At 43.1% G+C, this 23,290-nt stretch overlaps 3 protein-coding genes across 3 annotated transcripts in view; 2 read left to right on the forward strand and 1 right to left on the reverse strand.

Moving 5' to 3' along the window:
* Window positions 1-23,290, reverse strand: part of MED12L (mediator complex subunit 12L) — a 103,424-nt gene that overhangs the window by 60,105 nt on the left and 20,029 nt on the right. The window contains exons 11-15 of the mRNA XM_030455917.1: window positions 22,883-23,014; window positions 21,730-21,856; window positions 19,805-20,010; window positions 19,139-19,237; window positions 18,063-18,239 (exon numbers count right to left, since the gene is read on the reverse strand). Of these exons, the coding sequence (XP_030311777.1) occupies window positions 18,063-18,239; window positions 19,139-19,237; window positions 19,805-20,010; window positions 21,730-21,856; window positions 22,883-23,014 (741 nt within the window). The remainder of the gene's footprint in view (window positions 1-18,062; window positions 18,240-19,138; window positions 19,238-19,804; window positions 20,011-21,729; window positions 21,857-22,882; window positions 23,015-23,290) is intronic.
* P2RY14 (purinergic receptor P2Y14) lies at window positions 3,260-10,370 on the forward strand. The gene is made up of 3 exons (XM_008500200.2): window positions 3,260-3,701; window positions 7,380-7,470; window positions 8,799-10,370. The coding sequence occupies exon 3, from the start codon at window positions 8,817-8,819 to the stop codon at window positions 9,825-9,827; it is 1,011 nt and encodes a 336-aa protein (XP_008498422.1). The 5' UTR covers window positions 3,260-3,701; window positions 7,380-7,470; window positions 8,799-8,816; the 3' UTR covers window positions 9,828-10,370.
* On the forward strand, window positions 15,455-16,820 carry GPR171 (G protein-coupled receptor 171). The gene has a single exon (XM_008500201.2). It carries the CDS (start codon window positions 15,455-15,457, stop codon window positions 16,418-16,420), a length of 966 nt encoding a protein of 321 aa, XP_008498423.1. The 3' UTR covers window positions 16,421-16,820.

Below are 23,290 nucleotides of genomic sequence, written 5' to 3' on the forward strand. Positions count from 1 at the left end.
TGAAGTTGCACACAGCCTCCTACCCACACTTGAAGCTCTTAATCCTCTGTCCTGGACAACTGCTTACTTGTCTCTGAAGCATACAAAAAACTGTGCTGCAACATTTAATCCATCACATAAGAACAGCTCACACTGAAAAAACGGAATTTCTCCTTTTTCTGGGGCTTCACATACTCACAGAGACCCACACACTCCGGTCTCTTACTGCAGGCAGCACTGTGGCTTCCATTCTTTGTTCTAGTTTAACAGTTCCAAAGAGGTTTTCCCCAAGAACAGTACTTCAAACCCTGAAGCACAGCCATACCATTAGGCAGTCCTACAGTGACACGAATTCAAAGCATAAGGTATGAAAAAGTCATCCCCAAAGTTGCTCACCTTGGGTCCTGTTTACATTTCAGCACATTAACATTTTAAAAATAATTTCACAGAGTATCCATGGCTGTGAAACTTGAACTGTCCCCTGCATCATGAGACCTGCACAACTTTTCAGAGAGAAACCACACAGCACCCACACGTTTTAGGCCTTCAACTCGTGTTTGGGATGACCTTACCCACTCAGAACTGACTTCCTTTTCTAGTGCACACTGGCTACTTGTGACCTTCCAGAAGACCAGTGACACTTCACTTCTGGTCCCCTGGCCAGTGGTGTTCTGCTTCCAGAGCTCAAAACCCCCGGGGTGGGCAGAGCTGGATGCAGGGAGCAGCCGGAGGAGCAGGGCTGGCCAGGCAGGAATTCTGCTCCCTGAAAAACAGGTGAGTCCTTCCTTTGCACCAGCTGAACGGGAGACAGCACGCTCTGAACTCAGGCTTCTCTCTGCATTGTGCATTGCTTTAAATTCTAAATTTCTAAAATTCCACCTCAAGCTGAAGGCTGGGTAACCATTTCCATCATAAGCCAATTTTAAAGGTACATATATCAGCACTGGTTTGTTCACAGGGGCTGACTTGTTTCATTCTTGGGTTTTTCTATAAGGCATGAGGGAAGAACAGCAGAGGGAAGGATGGGAAAGGACATCCAAACAACGATACAAACTCAGTAATACATCTACTATACAGTACTGAAACCCCATTTCTAGGCTTCAGGAGAGAACTCATGATCTGGTATGAGACCCCAGGAAAGGAGCTGAGTCTTAGAAAGCATTGAGAACCCTTTTCAGCAAGCTGGAATAGTTCAAGTCAGACTCTCAATTCAGATTGAGCTTTTCAAACAGGCAATAACAACCATGGAATCAAAGCCCCAGCATGCAACATGCATGTGATCAAAACTGTCCTAGAACTTGCTTCCTTCTGGAGATGAGCTCCAGCTCTGCCTGCCCTGGCCTTGCTGCTGTCCTGCTCCAGGACACACACCACTGGCAGCTCTTGTAGGCAGCTCCCATTCCCAGAGCCTGGTCTGGATGCAGATATCTCCTCAGCAGCTGTGCCCAACCTGCTGCAGGGGATAAAAAGCTGCCCCTTCAGTAGTGGTAAGAGGTGGAAGAAACCTTGGAACGCTGGCTACCAGCCTGGGCTGTGCTCTGGACTTCTCTGCCATGCTTCCAGCCCCTCAGTCCCCAAACAAGAATCCTCGTTCTGCTGCATGGCATTTTACCCTGCCAGAGCCCAGCCCTCCCGTGACAAGTCTGCTGTCTGAGCCCGTAGGTTTTGTCACACAGACACTGGCAGCCTGAGCCAGACTGCTGGCTGCAGGGCTCACATCCTGAGTTTCTGATGAACTGGGAAAAATAATGTTATTCAGCTCTTCAGTAAATAATTGCTCACAATTATGGGAATGACTTTTGAATGTTTAAGCTTTTTTTTTCTTACTGCTCCCACTTCCCCTGTTGCTAGGTCTTCAAATGATGTCCTGCTCCAACAGAACATCTGGGGTGCTGCTCAGCAAGTGAGAACTGCCCTTGGGAGAGACACATTTAATTGAGGTTGGTGATCAATGTTGCCTTGCCAAGAAGATCCTCTTATCCTTTATTTTATGTTTCTTCTTCAAACTCATTTTGGCAGACTGCACTTTTCCTCCTCTTCTGCAAGGATTTCACTTAGGCACAAATGGAACATTGCTTGTTTTAATTTTAGGCTTAGATGAGGAAGCTATTGGAAAATTTTTGTTGTGGGTCACACTATGTAAGTTGACCTTGGTCCCAAAAGGAATACTGAGGATTCTGCTGCTGTTTCTGGGGAAAGAAAAAACTAAACAAAAAACCAAGAATGGATTTCTTTAGAACTAATTACGAATTCTGTTTCAGAGGGCTGGAGGAAAGAAAGCCCGTGAGGAAATTGTGTATTTAGCAGAGGGTTTGGGTCACTCACTGTAAAGCAGAGCTCAAGCCATGTACTTAGTGTTTATTAACACTCATGTATGCAACTTACATATTTCACCTTTTTTAAATGAGCACATAAGCCTCAATTTCTCTCCCCAAACCTCAGATCTCTCTCAGAATGTAACACTTCCCAGATTCATAGAACAGGTATTGGCTTTTCCATTACCATACATTTGCACTAATTTTGTGCTTGACCTCAGTCTCCCAGTGAACGTGCAGGAACAGCAGGGAGGGAGGAAGACAGGCAGGTGGGCCAGGTCAAAAGAAAAAAAAAAAAAAGAAAGAGAAAAAAAAAAGGAAAAAAAGAAAGAAAAAACTGAGAAAAATAAAAAGAAAAAAGAAAAAGAAAAAAAGAAAAATAAAAAGAAAAACGAAAAAAAAGAAAGAAGAAAAGAAAGAAAAAAGAAAGAAAAAAAAAAAAAAGAAAAATAAAAAGAAAAAAAAGAAAAATAAAAAGAAAAAAAAAGAAAAATAAAAAGAAAAAAAGGAAAGAAAGAAATAAGGAAAAAAAAAAAAAGCCATACACCGGAGAGTCATCACTTATCCCCAGAATACATCCCTCAGCCTTTGAGCACGCCCTGAGCAACCCCATGTGCTCCCGGTCAGAACCCTCCCCTCTAAGGGGCAGAAGCTATCGGGTAGGAGCTTTCCAGAAAAGGTTGCAGCCAGGCCTGGGAACAGTTCAGGAAAATAAATCACCAGCTCCTAACTTAAGGTCGCTCAGTGCTGCTGCCGGCGGCACAATCGTGTCTGCCTCCAACAGCTCCGCACAGAGCAGCGCAGCCGGAGCGCGGAGCTGCGGGAGCCAGCGCCGGACCCGCAAACCCAGCACCCACCCACCCTGCCCCCAGACCCAGCACCCACTCTCCCACCCAGCCCCCAGACCCAACACCCACCCAGCCAACCCCCTGCCCCCAGACCCAGCACCCACCCTCCCACCCAGCACCCTGCCCCGGCAGCCCCCAGACCCCTCCCGGAGGAGCCGGTGGGACGGGCTGAGCTCCAGCACCGGCACCTCGCAGGAGGGTTCGGCCCTGCAGGCACTTGGTTCTGTAAATCTGCTCCGCATCTGAGGAGGAACCACACGAGCCGTTCTAACTTCCCTCCAGCCGAAAGACCCTGCCTCCTCAAGAGATGTTTCTGTACCTCACCAACGCTCTCAGATACGCCTTTTAATTTTTAAGGAACTACAACCGGAGTTTTTACTTTAAATTTGACTAATAAGGTGGAAAGGAAATCATCTACACATTATACGGACAAGAAGAACAGAAATGATCAGTGATAACTGTAATTAAATATAGAAAGCCAAGGCAGACCAACTCCTGCACCTGTCAGCCTGAGATGGAGCAGCCACAAGCCACAGCACCACAGACTGCTGACCTACAGGTAAGGGTTGCTCAGTATTGTGTATTTTAGCTGAAGATGTTTTTCTTAAGCAACTGCTTTTGTTTTAATTTATGACTCTGAAAACATAGACTTATAAAAATCATCATTTAAAACATCAGAAAATATTTAAATTACAAATGTTACAACTAAACCAGAATATTAAAGGGAACAATTTCTTTATTTCAGCCTCATTTACTTCTAAATACCCAGTTCTAGGACAATAAAACTACTGATCTTTAAAACATTTTCCTGACATACTCATACTAGACTGATTCCAAATTTGATAGCAGAGCTGCTTCCAACAGTTTTCTGTTTAATCCTAATATCAAATCATAAACTGACCCTCCCTCATACCCTGGTCCTAACTTTTCCTCTTACATCCATTGTCCCAATCCTAGTTCCAATACAGTAACTGTTGGGAGATGGGAAGGATCTTGGTGGGATTTACTGAAGCTTAATTAAAAAATCTGAATATTTAGGTTGTATCTCAAAATGATCCTACATGCAAACAGCCCAGAGCACTCCCAAGTTTCAGTGTGAATATCAGGGTTTGTGGAGATACTTCACAGGCTAAAAAGTTGAGGGGCTAGAATAATTTAGACCCTTGTCTAAAAAATCAGAAATAAATTAGAATTTCACTTAAAAGGCAAATTAGGCTGTTAGATTTCAGATTTCAATAGCAGCATGTTACTCCTGCACAATAAGAAGAAATTAAATGATTACTGGTGAGTTCTGCAAGACAGAAATAAAATTGTACCCTTGAGGTGTACTCATGCTGCAACCGAAGGAGCTTGCCTGGCCCTTCAAAGAGCTTTTATTTTACCAAGAAATAAACACTCCTATCTACAGCTGCTCTGGTGCTGCTCACTCACTCTGTCCTTCAGAACACCAAGCAGACATCTCATTGTAATCACTTTGTTCAGGAGAATCTGCAGCTGAACTCTGGCAATGCTGAACACAGAGCAGCACCCAACCTTGCTGGGAGCTAATCCGGGGTGAAAACCTCTGTTTTCCTCAGCGCTGGGACAACAGCTCAGCACCCAGGTCTGTCTCAGTTATAGGAACAGAGGTTTTTGTATTCAGCTGGAGATGAGAGTTCATTCACAACCATAAAGAAGTTCAGACTTCTCCTGCAGTACAGCAGATGTCTGCAGGGTGTTGATGGGGCTCCTCTCAGCCCGGGGTTTGTCACACACTGAACTTGTAAGTTTGGGAATTGTTTTAGGAGAAATAAGGCAGGAGAAGCACAGCTACAATCATTAATCTGTAAGAATTTATGAATATTGGATGCCTTATACAAAGAACTTGAATCCTTCACCATCCCATGAGAATCATACAGCCAAGGCAGTCAGGGGCAAACACGATCCCAACCAAGAGATGGCACAGCAGATGTCACAGCTTTAGCTCGTGGGGTTTTGGACTACCCTGAATTTTGCCATTTTTTTTATCAGAAGACAGAAGTACTGTTAGGATGTTGAGTTGTTTACACTTCTGTTCTTCCCCTCACTAACCATAGCTCAGGGATCTCCCGTTTTCCTCCACTACATTCTGCCACCTGTGACAAACAAGAACTACCACCCCCCAGTGCTGGGCTGAAATAGCACAGGGTGTATTTTGCATACTTTTACATACTTTTATTCTCTTAAGTATTAAAATCCAGACAGTGCCTTATGACAAATGTTATAATAAGAACAGAAAAATAACAAAATCACAGTCTCCTGGCAAACTTGCAGGAAGTCAAGTGTACCAACAGATCTCCAGAGTCACTGCAAAAAATGCCTCCTCCAAAGGAGGAGAGCAGAGATCACAACCATGGATCCTGACCCTCCCCAGCCTCTTAGCACAGCTCAGCACAATTCACAGCTGCTGTGTTTTGTGCACTGGGCTTCCTCTTCCTCTTGATTTCTCACAACAGAGATACCACTTGGCACAGTCGTCTTCCCTGATAAACTCCATTTTGCAGTTCAAAAACAATTTCCCGAGACAGTGACCACTGTCAACAGCTCCTGACTATAACTGCATTGGATGTTCATCAAGCAGCTGCATTAACTTCCAGAAATAGATAAAACATCCACTCAGTACTACAGAATCTTCCTCATTATTCAGGGTTTTAAAAAAACAAAACTAAACAAACAAAAAACCCCAACAAACTTGTAAATATTATTCATATGTTCACTAAAGCAGTAAAACAGACTTTGAAATTTGAGAGCCAAGTTACAGAATTCAATAAAAAGTGCCTTAATGATATTAGAAGGGTTACAAATGTTAGCATGAAAGAAATGAGCATTTGTAATAGGCTGTGACACTTCCCTTTTGTGTACTTTGCCAAAACAGAACGATTTGCAAACTCAGAAAGCTCAGAGCACTTCTGTATTTCACCAAGCCAGTCTTGTTAATTTGGTGATTAACCACTTAACATCAAATGAGGAGTACTCACAGTTTCCAGAGGAACCCCAGTTCAGTCCCTACACTCACTTCAAGCCAAGCATCACCTGGTGGAGCCCCTGCAAGTTCTCACCAGAGAAGAGGATGAAGAGGGTGTTCTTGTTAAGGGCAGTTTGACAAGAATGCACCCAGAACACACATGGAAGTGCAGCTCCTCTGTGAGGTGGCATCACTGCTCCTGCCAAGCCCCCCATCCCTGCACCAGCAGAGGAGGTGACCTCAGGGCCATGGCTGAGGAGCCAGAAGCACCCTCAGCTCCATGAGGATGCTCAGATGGAACAGAGAGTCCTTTCCCAGAGCACAGGAGCTCAATCCCGGGGTTCCCCATGGCCACAGCTCTGCAGGATCCAGGCTGTGCCCAGGATCACAGCCCGGGCAGGGACCTGGGACACAGCAAGGGCTGAGTGGGTGGCAGGGTGACAAACACAGGAGGGAAAGCTGATCCTGGACACAGCAGGGGGGACACAAAAGCCTCTGGTCTTACCCATACCCAACCTGGAATTGCTTTATTATTTAGATAAAAAGCTTTCAAGATTTAATTTCCCAGTACTAAATTATAAAGTTTACAGTGCACCTACTCTGGATACAATTAGACTGCTAACACCTTTTCTGTCTAAAGACAGAAGGTAGAGAGGGACCATACCTTCAACAATTGAGGTCAAGGAAATCTATACCTCAATTAATCTACCTTTGAAAACAATAAATTAATGCATGTGTAAATACACGGTTAGAATAACTTCCTGACGAGAGAAAAAGGCTCAGAAAGCTAGGAGAACAGACTGCTTTTTTCCTACTTCAGTTATTCCACTGAATCTGTGACAAAAATTCAGAATAAATTCCGTACGAATGCAAAAACAGAGTGCCAGTTGACTCTGGAGATAAACAAAAAAAGGTTTTTAGAAGTTTTGGTATTATAGGAACAGACTGTTTCCCTCTACTTTCTTGCACACCAGGAAGTAAAAAACATTAAATATTAGGAAAAAATAAGCAGTGACAGGAAATTTATACAGCCTAAGTATATGCCTCTGAAATTTAAAAGTAAAATTAATGGCTCCTCTGACCAAATCTGATGGGCTCTAGGTTGAACATGAGTGCTCTGTGACTCTGCCCTAGCCAACTTTGAAGTCCTGCTGAAAAATCTAAATGAAGGCTTTGCTGCTCGGGAGCCTGAGCAGGAATGGCACTGCAGAATTACCCTGCCCATTACACAGCTGTTCTCCTGTCTCTCCACAGGTCTCCCAGGAAGAGAAGAGGCCCTGTGACCCAGAATGGAAGGTGCTCTAGATCCTTAACAAAAAGCACCACAGCAGTCGAATCAAGACAGGTAAGGACAAGCCACTGGTACTGAAAGATTTACAGTCTAGTTTGGACTCTGGCTGTGGGAAGAGAACAAGTTCTCAAGTACAGTGTGTTAAATAAAAATGCTCATCACTGAGGTCTGAGGGGATGGCTGAAAGATGCAGAGGGAAACGTGGACATCCCTCTAGTTTTAGCAACATCCCCCCAAACTTTACCCATTATCACCTCCTAATCCTAACACACCCATTCACATGGTAGTTATAACACTTACTCTCCACACTATCTTCTGCCCAGCCCAACCCAACCAACCAAACACAAATGCTTTGATGCCTTAAACATCAAGACAGGTTGGTGGGCAGAACAACCAGGATACAGAAAACACTGTACCAAAGGAAACAGTTTCACCTATTTAAAATAAAATTTCCATTTCTAATTAATGCAGGGTTGTATTCAGGTTCCAATCTGCTACATGGAGGCATCAGCTACCAACAATGAATTGTGGCAACCAGGAAATTCTTTATTTCCTAAAAGACATAGCCGGGGTTTTTTCCCCAGCTCCATGGCATGTGTTTCCCACTTGCCCAGGTTTTCACTTGCCAAATACAGCAGCACTGTATCTATATCTGTCCTGCCCTCCCTACAGCAGATAGTCCACCCCCATAAACATTGTAAAAGAAAGACAGCAGATGAGGTTTCTTCTTGGAGATCCTCTAAAATTTAAATTTTAATGACTTGAGAGGACAGCTCTAGCTTCTCTGTTATGCTAACACAGAGACAAACCACTAAATGTTTATTAAAAGTACTAAAAGTTTAACAGCTGCTCTACTAGCTGCACAGAAGGCTTTCTCTCAAGTGAACACCAGAAAATATTGTTCTACATTGGGTATTTCCACACCTGACTAACAGAAGAGTGTTTTCTATGCCTGTATACCAAACAGAACACCTGTACAGGGTATATTCATACCCTTCACATGCTTCCTGGTAACTATTGCTTAAAAGAGGTCCTTGAGGGTTAATGAGACACATCTGAAGCCACAGCATCACTATGACTCAGTCCCCTGCCCGTTCACAGCCCAAGGCTTATACCTGCAGAAAAGGGGCAGAAAAGGGGCTTGAGGAGAAGGGGTGGGAGTCCAAGGGAGCAGCAGATGGATTCCCAGCTGCAAACAGCATCTACAGGAGTGTGGTGGCACCTGTAACAAGCTTGCTCTGGATCCCTGATGGAAATGATAAGGTGGGGATTTCTGAGCAGCATGCCAAGTTTATTTTGAAGTAAGAGTAGCAACCTTACACTAATTAATGGGAAGCACAGCACCATTTTATCTTACTGAGATAACGTTTCTCTGCTTCTAGGAAGAAAGACATTGTAAGATGTTCAACTCCAGCACAAGCTCCTCAGGAAACTGCAGTCACAGCACAGTAATAACCAAGACTGTCATTCCCCTGGTCTACTGCTTGATTTTCATCGTAGGACTCTTGCTGAACGCTGTGGCAGCATGGATCTTTCTGTATGTTCCTAGCCAAAAGAGTTTCATTGTCTATCTCAAAAACATCCTTGTTGCTGACCTCCTCATGAGCTTGACATTTCCTTTCAAAATCCTTGCTGACTCAGAAATAGCACCTCTTCAGCTCAACACGTTTGTGTGCAGATATTCTGCGGTTGTTTTTTATACAAACATGTACATTGGGATAACATTCTTTGGCCTCATAGGTTTTGACAGGTACTACAAAATTGTAAAGCCTTTATTCACCTCCTTTGTTCACACGGTTAACTACAGTAAGGTGGTCTCTATAATCATATGGTTATTGCTAATTCTTATATCATTTCCAAATATGGTTTTAACTACTGAAATCCCTAGTGAAAATTATTCCACAAAATGTATAGGTCTTAAAAGTGAGCTTGGCAGACAGTGGCACAAAGCTTCAAGTTATATCTGCACAGGGATATTCTGGGTTGTTTTTCTCCTGCTAATAATTTTTTACACTTCCATATCAAAAAAAATATACAATTCCTATAAAAAGTTCAGAAGGAACTCGGTTGTGGCGAAGAGGAAAACCAGCCGTAACATATTCAGTATCATGTTTGTATTTGTCGTTTGCTTCGTGCCCTATCACCTCTGCAGAATACCATACACCCTGAGCCAAACCAGCTCAAAATTCAACTGCCAGTCAGAAAAAACTCTGTTCTACATGAAGGAGTTTACTCTGGTGTTGTCTGCTGCAAACGTGTGCCTCGACCCCATTATTTATTTTTACCTCTGCCAACCCTTCAAGGAAAAGCTGTATCAAAAGCTACACCTCAAGCTGAAAGCTTCACCTGAAGTCGACATCTCTAAATCCAGAAGATCAAACACACTTGGGGAAAGCATAAACATAGTGTAGGTTCAGGTCTGTAAAACAAGGCAGGTTTCAGAAAGTTATTCAGATCTCCAAGAAACTGACCAGAGGAGAACCTGCAACCAAACAGCAGAAAGGTTTCAGCATGAAACACCAGGAGGAGTTTGTCTTTCCAAACACATTCTTGCATGTTCCCAATATATCTGCTCTGTACTGCTGATGCGAGGAGTGCACTGTGGTGTGACGTGACCTATCTGGATCTCAAAAAGGGAGAGGAATAACTGGAACAAAACACTGTGGAGCTCCAGGCCATGGCTCTCTGGCCATGATTATCCAGCAGACCCAACACCAAGCTGATTTGCTGCTGTTCCTCACAAAGCCAGGCACAAACCAAGGCCTGGGCACCACGGCTCCCTCCCCCTCAGCTTCAAAAAAAACCCAGACCAAATCTTCAGGTATCTGCACAGAGCCTGAAGAAACCTTGGTAAAATGTGCTGTATTTTATATATGCACAAATACATATATATTTATATACAGATAGAGGATTTCTTAAGAGAAACCGTGTAAAATTAAAAATCCAATGTGACTGCCACCCTTAGGCATCAAATGCCAGAGTACTTCATAAAATGTGATGCTCAGTATAAGCAAGTAATGAAGAGGATCCTTCTCTAACTTAAATAGCTGAGTTACACTGTACCATATTCCTCAGGACTTTTCAGACATAACATAGTGTACACCAAAAATGTTCTTACCAAACTGAGATGCTAGTAACCCCCTTTCTGTTGTTGCAGAAGGAGCTGTCTGAACACACACGTGTACAGCTGCCTAGAAACTCTGGGGTACAGTTAAATACAGACAGAATGATTTGTTGGGTTTTCTTACACTTTTGGCATGATGATAAAACATTACTCTTTGTACAAGAATAATAGCTGAAAGTCACCAGCCTTCTATAAATATAAATATTATATCTTTTAACTGTATTTTTCAGTGCAGCCTTGTTTTTTTAATTGGTTTTACCATTGTACAGGGAAAATACAGTAATTAATAAAGTACCCATAAAAACTTCCTTTCAGGCAATGGCTTTGGAAGCCACATGCTTTCGTTTTACTTCACAAAGATACAGAACAGAAATAACATGTGCTTCACCTTCCTGCCACTGCGTTTCACTGCAGTGCTAACAGATCAGCTCTCCGGGTGACAGATTTTTAGATCTGTCTAAAACCTTCTCCAAGGCTGTGGGGAACTTTCCTTGGTCTGAGCACACCGACCTACAGTAACACTATTCTACCACCAAGCAGGATTATATTTAAGTTACAGGTCAGCCCCTTAAGGTGCCTGCTGAGTTCAGCACACTTTGGGGAGCAGATTTACCTCCACTTGTTTCCTGCTGGGCTGAAAAGTGGTCCCAGAACAACCCCACAAAGCACCCAAGCTCCAGGGAGCCTGGGTGACCCTCAGCCCAGGCCAGCCCTTAGGGAAGAAAGCTGCATTTTGGTTGTGTTCTTTAAAGAAAATACATTAAAGATTATTAATATGGCTCTTGCAGAGCTCCCTGGCTCCTGTCAAACTGAGACTTCACAGGCTTTTCCTTCCAAGCAAGGGAAATAGCCTGTTGGGGACAGGAATCTACTGCTTTCTGGGAGATTAGATTTTTAGACATTTATGGCAAAAAAATTTAGTTCCTTACATGGCATGCCTTGGTATTTGCCTACGTAACTCTAAATAATTGTGGCTGTGAAAGCACAGTGGTACACAGAGATGAGAACACTTCCACAATATATATCTACATATCTTCTTAATTACTTTGCAAGCCCTGAAGAATTATTTATACTGTACAATTTTTTTCCTCAGCCCACCAGATTATTGACATTAGGACAAGAAAAATCTACATACAGGCACCAGGGGAAAGGATGCTGACCAACACACTTTTGAAACAGTGACACTAGACTTCTAGCTTTTCATTCACTTTGGAAAAAATCTTCCTCCAAATGCTTCCCTGACCCCTGATCCTCCTGCAACATGCCAGCCCCAAATAATGTGATTATTAAACCACACTTCTGCTCCAGTGCCCCAGCCTTGCTCTGTGCCTTGCTGTATGGCCTGGGATGGGAACACAATGGGGGCATTTTTGTGTTTTGCACAAAGTTAGTTCTTTTCCACCTTTCCCCGTGCCTCACACCTCAGATGAAGTCAGCCAGCTCCTCGGGCACCCGCAGGTTTTGCAGTCACCAGCTCCTGCCTGCTTCTCCTACCAGGGAGGATCTTCCCTGAAATGCTTCCAGTGAAGGTGATGGGGTAACCCCAGCCCTCAGCCAGGACCCTGTCCCCATAAACAGCCCCCTGCTTCGCCCACCACCATCCCCACTGCACCAGGGGAACAAGAAGCTGGGGTTGCTCTCTGTGTTCTTAGAAGAGCTGAGTGACTCAGCTGGACCTGAACCAAAGCCACCCAGCCACAACCAGTGAGGGAGCAGCCCTGGTGCTTGCTCACTGTAACCCAGAAGGGACAGGAGGCTCCGTTACCCCCTGCCAACACCCTCTACATCTTCTGCCATCCCATCCCAAAAAACAAGTCTGCAGTTCTTTTTACGACAGCATCCTCACTACAAAGTGATACACTGCATACCTGTAAAACACTCCAAATGATTAAAACTAAATGTTGTTAATTGGTGGATGGCAACAGGAGAGGCTGAGGAGCTCTGGCTGGGTGCCAGCCTGCTCTGCTGTCCCCAGGACGTGGTCACAGGAGCACCCAGTGCAGGGTGCTGGGCAGAGCCAACCCCCCCAAGGGGCTCAGTGACACCAATCACCTTCACACCTTTAAACCACCAAAAAGAGGGGTCTCATCTTTATGATGAGAAGTGCTCAGCAGCATTAAATACAGCAAAATCTTACCATCTTCATCTCTGATTTACGAGCTAAAATGGCCTTTTAAATTAGACGTGTAAGGCAGTGGAAGAGGATGACACTGAGCTGCATTTAAAACAGAATTACAGTTCAGTTGACTCGCATTCTCATCTTCCTTCTCCTCCTGAAACACTTCTGTAGCAAGGGCAGACCATTCTTCAGCAAAGGTTTACCTAACCATTACCTTCCTAACCACACAGGTCTCTTTAAACCTGGAAAAGCTTCATGAACCATAAACCAACTGTTCAGAAAAGGGGAGACACAAACACAGAGGAAAACCTGAATGCAACATTTCAAGTCTAAAAAAAAAAAAAAAAAAAAAAAAGAAGAAAAAAAGAACAGAAAGAGCCCATACATGTATGGAAGGTTCAGTTCTGCATGAGGAGCATTCCACCATACAACCAGCCCATGTTTGCTCAAAAGGGAACGTACGATCATTCCAGATTATGAAGCTTTGCAAACTTTTTGACAAATACGGTCTGAACTTTAAGCTTATGACTAAACTTAAAACCAGACACTCTTCATTTTTTTCTGCACAGAGCCCTGTTAAGTGATTTGAAAATTCCCACGGATTCTCAATTACACCACCATGCTAACATGTCGGGGTTTCAGTACGGCTGCCAGGACTTCAGCCCCCTCTCCTGCTCTTTAAGACATTTCCTCCTGGTTAAAAACCAACCAAACAAACAAACCAACCAACCTTATTTTTTCCCTTATATCCTAATGAGTAATTTTTGTTTTCATTAGTACCTAGCAAATGTCCTAAAAGTTTAGAATTTTAATTGCTACCAGTAGAATGCTTATGTGCCTTTAAATCTGTAAATTAAGTGGCAGCTCTAGAAAAAAATGGAATTTCATGCAGGTATATTATAATGAATGAGGGCCAACTACATTGCAAAACCCTCATGCCAGGTGGATTTTAATGTAAGACATATAAGGAGGGGGAGAGAGTTTCAGATTTTTAAAAACAAACCAAAAAACCTACCCCTAATGTGACACATCGGGTCAAGAACCTGGGATGAACCTGGTGGAATTTTAGAAACTACATGAACCAAGTCCACATGGGGGAATTAACCAAACCAAAGATGTCCAGTCACACCTACGTGGACACAGGATAAAGATATAAATTGATATCTTCAGGGCTGAAGTTAGGAAGGAAGAGTGAGAGGGCTCAGCCAGCTCAGAGCTCCAGTCTCCAACCAGCCAGGCACCTCTGACCATCTTCCCTCCACAAAAATGTATTTTGGATTGCAGTAACTAAAGTCACCCCTGTCTAACCTAGTTCCCTGGTAGCCACTGGTGCCCAGGGTCCTGCTGGGTATTGGAGGTTCCGGGGGTGCAGGGGGCACTGCCCACCTGGCAGATGGAAAAAGAGGGCTGTTCCCCCAACAACTGGGTTTTTCTGCCACCTCTCTTTTAGGTAACTTCCACGTGGTTTGGTGATTTGAATGCTGGCTTTAACTGCGTCAGTCAGCACATTTAAAACCACAGACATGTTTCAGAAGGAAGCAGAGGAGAAGGCTGAAACACACACAACGGGGCTGCCAGAGCACAGAGGGACACCAGACCTGGCTCAGGAGACCCCACAGACAGGTACGTGCTTTTAGCCTGGGTCTGGTGCAGCATATCCAGATCTACCTAAAAACACAGCTTGAAATATTAACTGTACAAAGGTGTAGGAAGTCAGGCTCAGGTGGCAAGAAACAAACTACTTTTTCCCCCATATTAAATCACTCCAGTATCTGCAATCATTTTGGAGTGCCAATTATGCACATCTGGATGAATGCTATACAGCAGAAAGCAAATGTGTATGTGCAGTAGTTCACTTATATTGTATACTAAAATTAGGAGCAATATAAGGAAATGACAAACAGCTGCAGTCTCATGCTATTCAAGATACAAATATATTAGTTTTCATTCCAAGAAATTCTAATGAATGTGCCTCCTTTCCCACACACATTCTGTGAAGCAGCCTGACAGTGTAGCAAAGAAGCCAACCAACCCAGCCCTCGGCCACAGAGCAGTAAATTCCATTAAGTTAAGACTAAAATCTTCTCATTTTCTTCCCTACAATCTCTAGTGAAGCCTAACAAGGAAATGAGCAAAATCATTTAATAGCTGCTTCTTTCAAAGTGTGCTTTTTTGTAGAGCCTTCATAAAATACAAGATTACTTTATCCCCTGATAAAGCAGGAAGACAGCAGTTTGGAAAACTCAGGACTAATTAGAACCATTTGCTTATCAGATATATCTGTGTCTTGGTATATGAGTAACTTTCTTATTGGCATAAACTTCAAAATTCCTAGCACGTTCTCCATAGAACAAGACTTCTTCAAGTATTACCCTTTCTTAAGGCACAGTTCACACATTATGAACTTTTAGTATGACCATTATTAACTAGACATTTAATCTTAAACTCAAACCTTTTTCTTCAGTGTTTTGGTTAGCTGGGGGGGGGTGTGAACCAAACACATAATTTAGAAAGACTGACTTAGTGGAACAGTTTCTCAGAAGTCTATATGCATCTAAGAACACATTCTAAAGCATTTTGAAACTTTTCTGACATGAGAACAACGACCTCAAGTATCATGCTGAAACAGCATGAAGAGAAACATATTTCTTTCCAATTGCAATTTCCCATGAAATTGATTCTAAAAAACCCTAATATTGCTCAGGAAAAGCTGATGTCATTGATGACTTCTTGGAACTTTCTGTAGGTTCTTGGTATCTCCTAGCAGCAAAACCAACCTGCACGAGAAGTTTACAATGTCACGCAATGCTTCACAGTGCTATGTTGGTGAAAAAATGGAAGCTTTTACCTATTTTTACTCCTTGATTTTTCTCATGGGATTTATTGGAAGTTGTTTTGCATTATGGGCATTCACACAAAGAAATCAGAGACAGAAGTGCATGAGCATCTATTTAATTAACCTACTTACAGCAGATTTCTTGTTGACTCTGGCCTTGCCAGTAAAGATTATTGTTGACCAAGGAGTCGCACCCTGGACTCTGAGGATATTCCACTGCCAAGTTACAGCCTCTTTCATCTACATGAACATGTATTTATCCATTATATTTTTGGGATTTGTAAGCATGGATCGTTACCTTCAGCTAGTGCACAGCACCAAGATCTACCGCATTCAAGAGCCTGGCTTTGCCAAGATGCTCTCTGCAGTCGTGTGGACAATGATTCTCCTCATAACAGTGCCTAACATGGCTATTCCCACAAAAACCATGGAAGAAAAACCTGGTGTGAGATGCATCGATCTCAAAACAAAATTTGGAAGAGACTGGCATGTGTTAACTAACTTCATATGCACAGCAATATTCCTGAATTTCTCAGCTGTGATACTGATCTCCAATCTCCTGGTTGTTCGGCAGCTCTACCAAAACAAGCACAGTGAGAGCTACACCAGTGTGAGGAAAGCCCTCACCAGCATCCTGCTGGTAACTGCAGCCTACCTGCTGTGCTTCCTACCCTACCACATCATCCGCATCCCCTACACCTTGAGCCAGAGTGACACCATAACCAGCTGTCCCCTCAAACAAGCTCTCTTTAAAGCTAAAGAAGCCACCATGCTGTTTGCTGTATCAAACCTCTGCTTCGACCCCATCCTGTATTACCACCTTTCCAAATCATTCAGACTGAAATTCTCCAAGACTTTTGCAGCACCCAAAGAAGGGAAGGTTTCCAGTGATGAAGAGGCACCACAGCCCAGAAGTGAGCAGTAAATGGTGCAAAAATCACTGATTCTCAAGTACAGCATCCCGCAGTGCCAAGAGCCCCTGTGCAGCTGCAGCAGAGCCACCACAGCCAGCAGCCTTCCTGCTGAAGAAACCCAAGCAGGAGAGCACCTGAACACCACGGCCAGCTTGTTGTACACCAACAGCAGGTCTGAACAAGCAGAACACCTTTCAGAAATAATTCCATGCACCAGTGGTGACCTACCAAGGACCAGCAACACTGAAGAATACAACATGGTACGACAGACTCAAACATACCTTATAATTATTTATGATAAACACCCGAACTCCCCTTTTCTAAGTTAAATGCTGTGTAGTTACTATATTAAATGACTTGGTGCTATCAAGTGAAGAGATTATTTAATAGCAGTTCATAAGCTGCAAAGTTTTCACCGACGTAATTAACCCAAAAGCATTTTAGAGGGCATTATTTACTCCAGAAACTAATTCTAAGCTGCTACGGTTAAAAATTCTTTTATTTGCTTACAGTACACCTGCAGTGTTTATAAATGAACTTCTTGTCCTTGCCAAGTTCCACTGCCTCTCCTTGCTGCTTCAATGATAACAAAAAAGCTAACATTCTTACAGAAAATGCAAGGAAATTTTGAAATTAGGGTAGAGAGTAAGTATAAATATCAGTGCTTGTAAGTATAAACATCTCTTTGCTTGATTGATAAAAACTTAGCAAACAGCAACTACATTTATTAATATTAAAATGTACAATTACTTTAAGAAATAATGCGTATATAGAATAATCAATAATCAAAATTATAATTATCAATTTCCATACGTAAAATGGAGCTACCTGTGTTTGCTCCATCTGCAAATTAAACATATTGCAACAAAACTGAATCAACTTGTCTTTTTTCTAGTCCTCAAAATGAGCAAAACACAATCCAAGCTTGCAGCAAGCATCCAAAACTATTCTGAACAGTAACACCTCATTCAGTATTCTCATAACAAATCAGAACTCAAAACGTGTGGAGTAGGAAATATAAGGCAAAGAAAATTGTGGTTGTACATCACACCCTCACATGACACTCTGTATATTGATAGGGTTTAATATTGTTTAAAAGTTATCACTGACATTTAATTTTTTTAAAAAATATCTTGAGTTCTTACATTGTCCCTTGGGGCTTGTTCAGTATCTGGGCCCTTTTCCCCTCACAGTAGGAAACAGGAAAAATCAACTGAATGAGGGTTTGGAATTGAAATGTTATTCCTGGGGCTCTCCTCAGTTCCCAGGAGCCTACTGACAAACACAACAGCCACAGCAGCCAAAAACCCACGCTAGGAAGAGCGAGGAGTGGGTGGGAGGAAATAACACCATGCTGTCCCTCACATTTCAGAACTCCTTTTCTCAGATATTTTGGTATCCATCCATCTGGTTAACTACAACTCCAATTTCTAGGAAGCAAACTCCCGTTAGTCCCTGGTGGTTCCATGGTGGGGCCTCCTTACCCACCCAACTCCCGGCACGTCATTCCCCCTCCCGAGGGCTGCTCCAGCTGTGCCCCTGGGGTCACTCCAAGACACCCCTGTCCTGCCCCACATGAGCCACACAACCCAGCTCCCTGAAGGCTTTTCTCCTTTCCCTGCTCTGCTGCAAGCCCTGCAGGAGCCGACTCACCAGAGGGATGGGGAAATGCGTCGCGTACTGCAAATGGCGCAGGAGGTCGTAGTTGGATGGGAAAATCACATCTCCCAGTCTTTCCCTCCTGACTGACTTCTCGCTGGTGGCTGAGATTCTTCTGTCTAAAGAAGAGTTGACATTCTCACAAGTCTCCCCAGGCATCGGAGAAAAAATCTAAGTCATGTAAAACAAACGTTTAAGGTAAGTGTAACCACTGGCTTTTGAAATTCATCAGCTGCATTCAGAGACAGGACTGGATTCTTGCTTACAGTTAAACATCTGAGTTTTTTCAAGGACAAAGCAAGGGCGATGGTAACCAAGCCTGAAATTTCAGATACATGCACACGCTGTATCTCTATGAATATCTCCATTCTTATCAGACAAGTTTTAAAAAAGCAGCATTCAGTCGGGAAAAACAGCATGATGAGTCAGAGCAATCCCCACACTCCCTACACAGAAACTGGAGATTCCAGGGACTGAGGGAAAACAAGAAAAAGGGTGAAGGGAGAGGTGACAAGAGACATTGCAGGCAGGCATGCTGGAAAACACCAGTGAGACAGAAGCCAGGAAGAAATAGGGGTCTCAGTATCCTACAAGTGGACCAGCAGTGAGTGACAGGTCTGGGCACAGGGGTCTGTGTGGATGCAGAACAAGAACCAGCCCCAAACAAATAAACAGGGAGATTCAAGAGTAATGCAGAATCAGGCAGCAGATCTGGAAAGACAGAGCCAAGACTCAGAACAGTCACTTGAAAAGCATAATGGCATCAATTTGGGGGTCCTTGGTGTCAGAGGAGAGGGTAATCTGCATATTTATTCATGCTTAAGTAAGACACAGGAAGGTGATGGGGAGAGAAGCAGGTCTGTGTGCTGGCCCAGGGCAGCACAGGACAGCAGTCTGCTGTCCCACAGCAAAGGCAGAGACAGGAGGCACTGACACAGAAAATGGCCAAAGGACAAGGGCTGTGGGTGGAAACAGCAAGGTGGTGCTGGGCATGGAGAGACACTCTGGGACACCAGCAAGCAGCAGATGCAGGCATGGAAGGCATGCAGAGAATCAAAAGTTAAACCTACTGGGAAGTCCGAACCAAAATCTGCCTTGAAGTCACCCTTGTCTACATCATCAAAAACACCAGCAGTTCCTGAGTCAATGTGCTCCACAATGCTATGATCCTAATGATTGACAGAGAGAAAAAACAAACATCAGACACATTTTATTGAAGGTCCATTTCACTGATTTCAGGTAAAACCAAACATCCCACCTATTTAAGAAAAAGGTATTGATGGCAGGAAGTTTTCAGATACTGGCTTTTAAGTATTTATGGTAAGCATCAACTCACCAAATTTACAGAAAAACTTTACAGGACATCCCCATGAGCAATTCTGCTCCAGGGACACCTACAGAACAGGAAGATGACTCTTGTACCTTTCCAGGGTACATGTGCAAACAAGTTTTTCCACTGGCACATTCAGAAGTCTACATCGTGCCTTTCGTTCATCCCGAGGTATTTACACCAGCAGACAAGGGTCAGTTCAGTATATTTGCACCAAAACAGCAATATTTACAGCTATAGACATAAATGAAGCTAGCTGATCATTTTCAGTCTTCTCAAAGAGAGAGAAAAAGACAAGGAGAATAAAAAAGTGAGTATCTGGTATCTGAAATACTAGTGTTTTAGTGAAAATCTACTTTTAATGAAATGGAGCACCAAACATGGAAGAAGCAGCACAAAGTGTTACCTCCAATTTCACATCATGATCCTTGGAGTAGTGTTCATCCCCATGAGGTGAGCGTGGTCTGGTAGCTGCAGTGATTGACAAGTCTCCTCGTGATATTAAAGTGCACATGTATGCATCATGGGAGAACACATCATGCCGAGTGAATTCAGAAAAAAGCAGCACCAAATTCACAAACTCTGTCTTCTCATGGTCACTGTTTGGGTCAGCTACTCAAAAATAAAAAATAAAAGAGTTAGACTGTACTTTCAACTTGTAAATATTTGGGTTTCAACTATCCACATTCCAAACCCCAGCAAACTATTTTAAATGCCTGCTAAAAACTGCCTTGAGCATCCTGCACAGGTTTCTCTTTGTCTCCACAAAGAAACCACTTCCCATACAATTTGCATGGATTCCACATCCAACCCCATACACATCTGCCTCAGTTGGATGTGTGTCATGATATGTTCAAATACTTAAATACTAAAAATTAAAAAGAGAGGGGAAGGGAGCCAGGACACTCCTTGGGTGAGGAAAAATTGCACCTGAAGCTTTGGATTACAACAGATCACCCAGTAGTTGTCCTGCCCTCCCAAATTCTGTTACTGTAGGAAATACTACTGTCTTGTCTATAGTATTTTTGTAGTTTTTTCCACTTTAAAAAAAACTTTCAGAGAAATCAAGATCTCTGCATGCCACGCCTCCAAGATGTCAAAGCAGGATTTTATTCAGCTTTGACAGTGTAGTGGATTTTATCTAATAAACATGCTCACATGCAACAGGAAGAAATTTATTAAGGTAAATGCATGCTATTTTGCACTGACAAAGCAAAGCCTGGAGAAATATATAAATTACCATTAAGTTTTCATCTATCATAGCTATATTTAATTTTGTACCACAGGAAGGTTTGCAAGATTGCAGCTAAGAGAAAACAGCTCTATACCATGGTGACTCTACTGGGCAACAAAACCTCCAGCTACAGAACTACCAAATCCCAACAGCCAACATTTATTTAAAAGCAAATCATGCTTTACTAGTTCAAATCAGATAATTGAGTAATTCTCCCTCCCCAGCAGCAGCACCCCAGACCACTGCCCTCCTCCAGCACCCCCATCACACCCTCTGCATTTCTGGAGATGCAGAAGCTCAATCACCATAAACCAACACAATGCCACAAAACTGTCCAGTGCTCAGAAACACCAAAGAATATCAGTTTTCCCAACTGCTCTTCCTCCCCTGCCTTGCAGACCTACCTGGGGGAATGAGAACGACAGAATGTTTGAAAGAAGCACACCAGAAACACAAATAGTTTGGATAGTTTATTAAAACCAGGGTCACCACTGGCAGAAAAATCAAGCACTGCAAATACCTCGGAGTCTGTATAAAATGTTTTAAAAGTTTCACCTTTGGGGATATTAAGAGTTCTCAGTGTCATGTTTCAAATTATTTGAAGTCCCCTTTAATTTAAGGGCACCAGAAAAAAAATGCACTAACCTGGAGTATTTAATATAGCAAAAACACAAGCTCCAGTATCACAAAGCAACCTACAATGACCAAAGCTCCTTTTTTCAATCCACCTATTTGCCAGATAGCAGCTTGTGTGTAATTTCCAAGTCAGTCACTTTGAATGTAAATGTGTCAAAAAGAGGCAAGTGTTTGATGTTAAATATGCATAGGGTGCAAGTAATTTCCCCAAACTCACACAGCTTAAACAGAAATAAACATAGTTTCTGCCAATTCCACTTCTGTTGAAAGAAACAAAAATTCATAGAAAGATCCTATAAAAAGGCAGGAGATATAAAAACAACTAAAATGTGCACATGAAAATAGAGCAGGTCATCACAGAAACCATGAAACACTCACTACAGCAAAACAATAACTTCATCAGCCAGACAGCACACCAGTTGCTTCTGACCTATTTTGAATGTAAATTAGTTAATACTCACATAATGAGGGAGCTTGTGTGTCTAAAAATCTCAGCAGGACATTCTGAAAAACGGGAAGACTGGAACCTGTCAAGGAGGCTGAAGACAGAGATTCCTTTTCATCTAGGACTTCAGATTCACCACATCTCTGCACAGTTAAATTTAAAAAGCATACATATAGACACAAATAAATGTAATATTCCCATAGTTTCCATCTGAGGCAACCAGACATGTGATTGCTTCCCACCTCTCCATAAAATCCAGGCTAGCTCTAGAACAGTTTCTGTCCCATTACCCTGTTTGGTTATTTCTAAGGTGTTTTATTTAATCACCTTGGATTACCATTAAAAAGCAATGCCCAAAACAAATACCACCACCTGCAACAACATGGTTTTGTATACAAGCAAAAATTTAAGAACTTTCAGGACCAATGTGAATACAAAAGGTAACTCCTCTTGTTTCTGTAAATTACACTAAACACAGCAATAACGGGCAAACATCTCAGCCCTGACTGGATTTCGGTTTGAGTGAGGCAGAAACAACACAGTAAACTCCCTTCCCCCTAGCTAGTGGTTTGTGGTGAGGAGCAGACAAAGCAGAGATGCTTTGGAAAGTGAAAGTCTCTCTGCAGTCTGTCTGTCTGTCTGTGGCACAGATGGGCTCTGCAGAGTGCTCACCCCTCTGTCCCCACACCCAGGCTGAACAGACACACACCACTTTCCTGGGCACTTCTTTTTCCAAGAAAAAAACAACTCAAGGGAACACCCATCCAGAGAAAAGTGCCTGTGGGTGCTGCAGGGATGTGGGGGGTGTGGGGCAGTGGGGGTACTGATGTTCAGAGCTGCAGCAAGGCTGCTCAGCAGAACTGGGACCACAGAGGGCTGATGGAGAAGTGCCAGCTTGTGCCAGCTGGAGTAGGATCATCTGTCACAACTGACAGACAACAGTTTGCATCCAAGATATCACTCCAGTGTCCTGCTTCTCTAGTGAAACGTTTCAGTTCCCCTCAAAGAGAAGGGCTTCTACAGACTGCAAGATTTAAAGCTGCACTCAAATCTTGCCTCAAAGCAGATCTTAGTTTGGGAGCCTGAACAGGGCTGAACAGCCCTGACCCACCCAATCTTTTTTTTTTAAACAACCTGTTCACACTGTTGTAGAAGAGGACATAACTTACTTCTGCTTCAATTTCTGCTTGCCTCTTCTCCAGGAGTTTGGCCACAGCCATGGCCCTGTGCTTACCAGACCTTTTACAGCTCACAGCCCACTCGCACAGCAGCGTCACCACCGCCTCGTCGCTGGTGGCCACCTGTGCAGTGCAAGAACAGAGGCAAAACCATTCACCCACACAGGCAACAGCCTTGTATCTGACCACAACCAGCATTGTGGGGATGAAGACAAAAGCTGGTTTTGTTCTTCAGTACTGACAGATGCACATGGTCGCTTTATTCACAGTCTCTTCCAATGAAATATAATCTGGAAGCCAAAGGGGGAACTCATTTTTCACACCACTGATACTCAAATCAAAACTTTTCTATAAATGTTTCTTCACAAAAACAGAAGAGGGTGATCTGCTTTACGAGCA

The sequence above is a fragment of the Calypte anna genome, chromosome 9 (assembly GCF_003957555.1).
Source record: "Calypte anna isolate BGI_N300 chromosome 9, bCalAnn1_v1.p, whole genome shotgun sequence".
Lineage (NCBI taxonomy): Eukaryota > Metazoa > Chordata > Aves > Apodiformes > Trochilidae > Calypte > Calypte anna.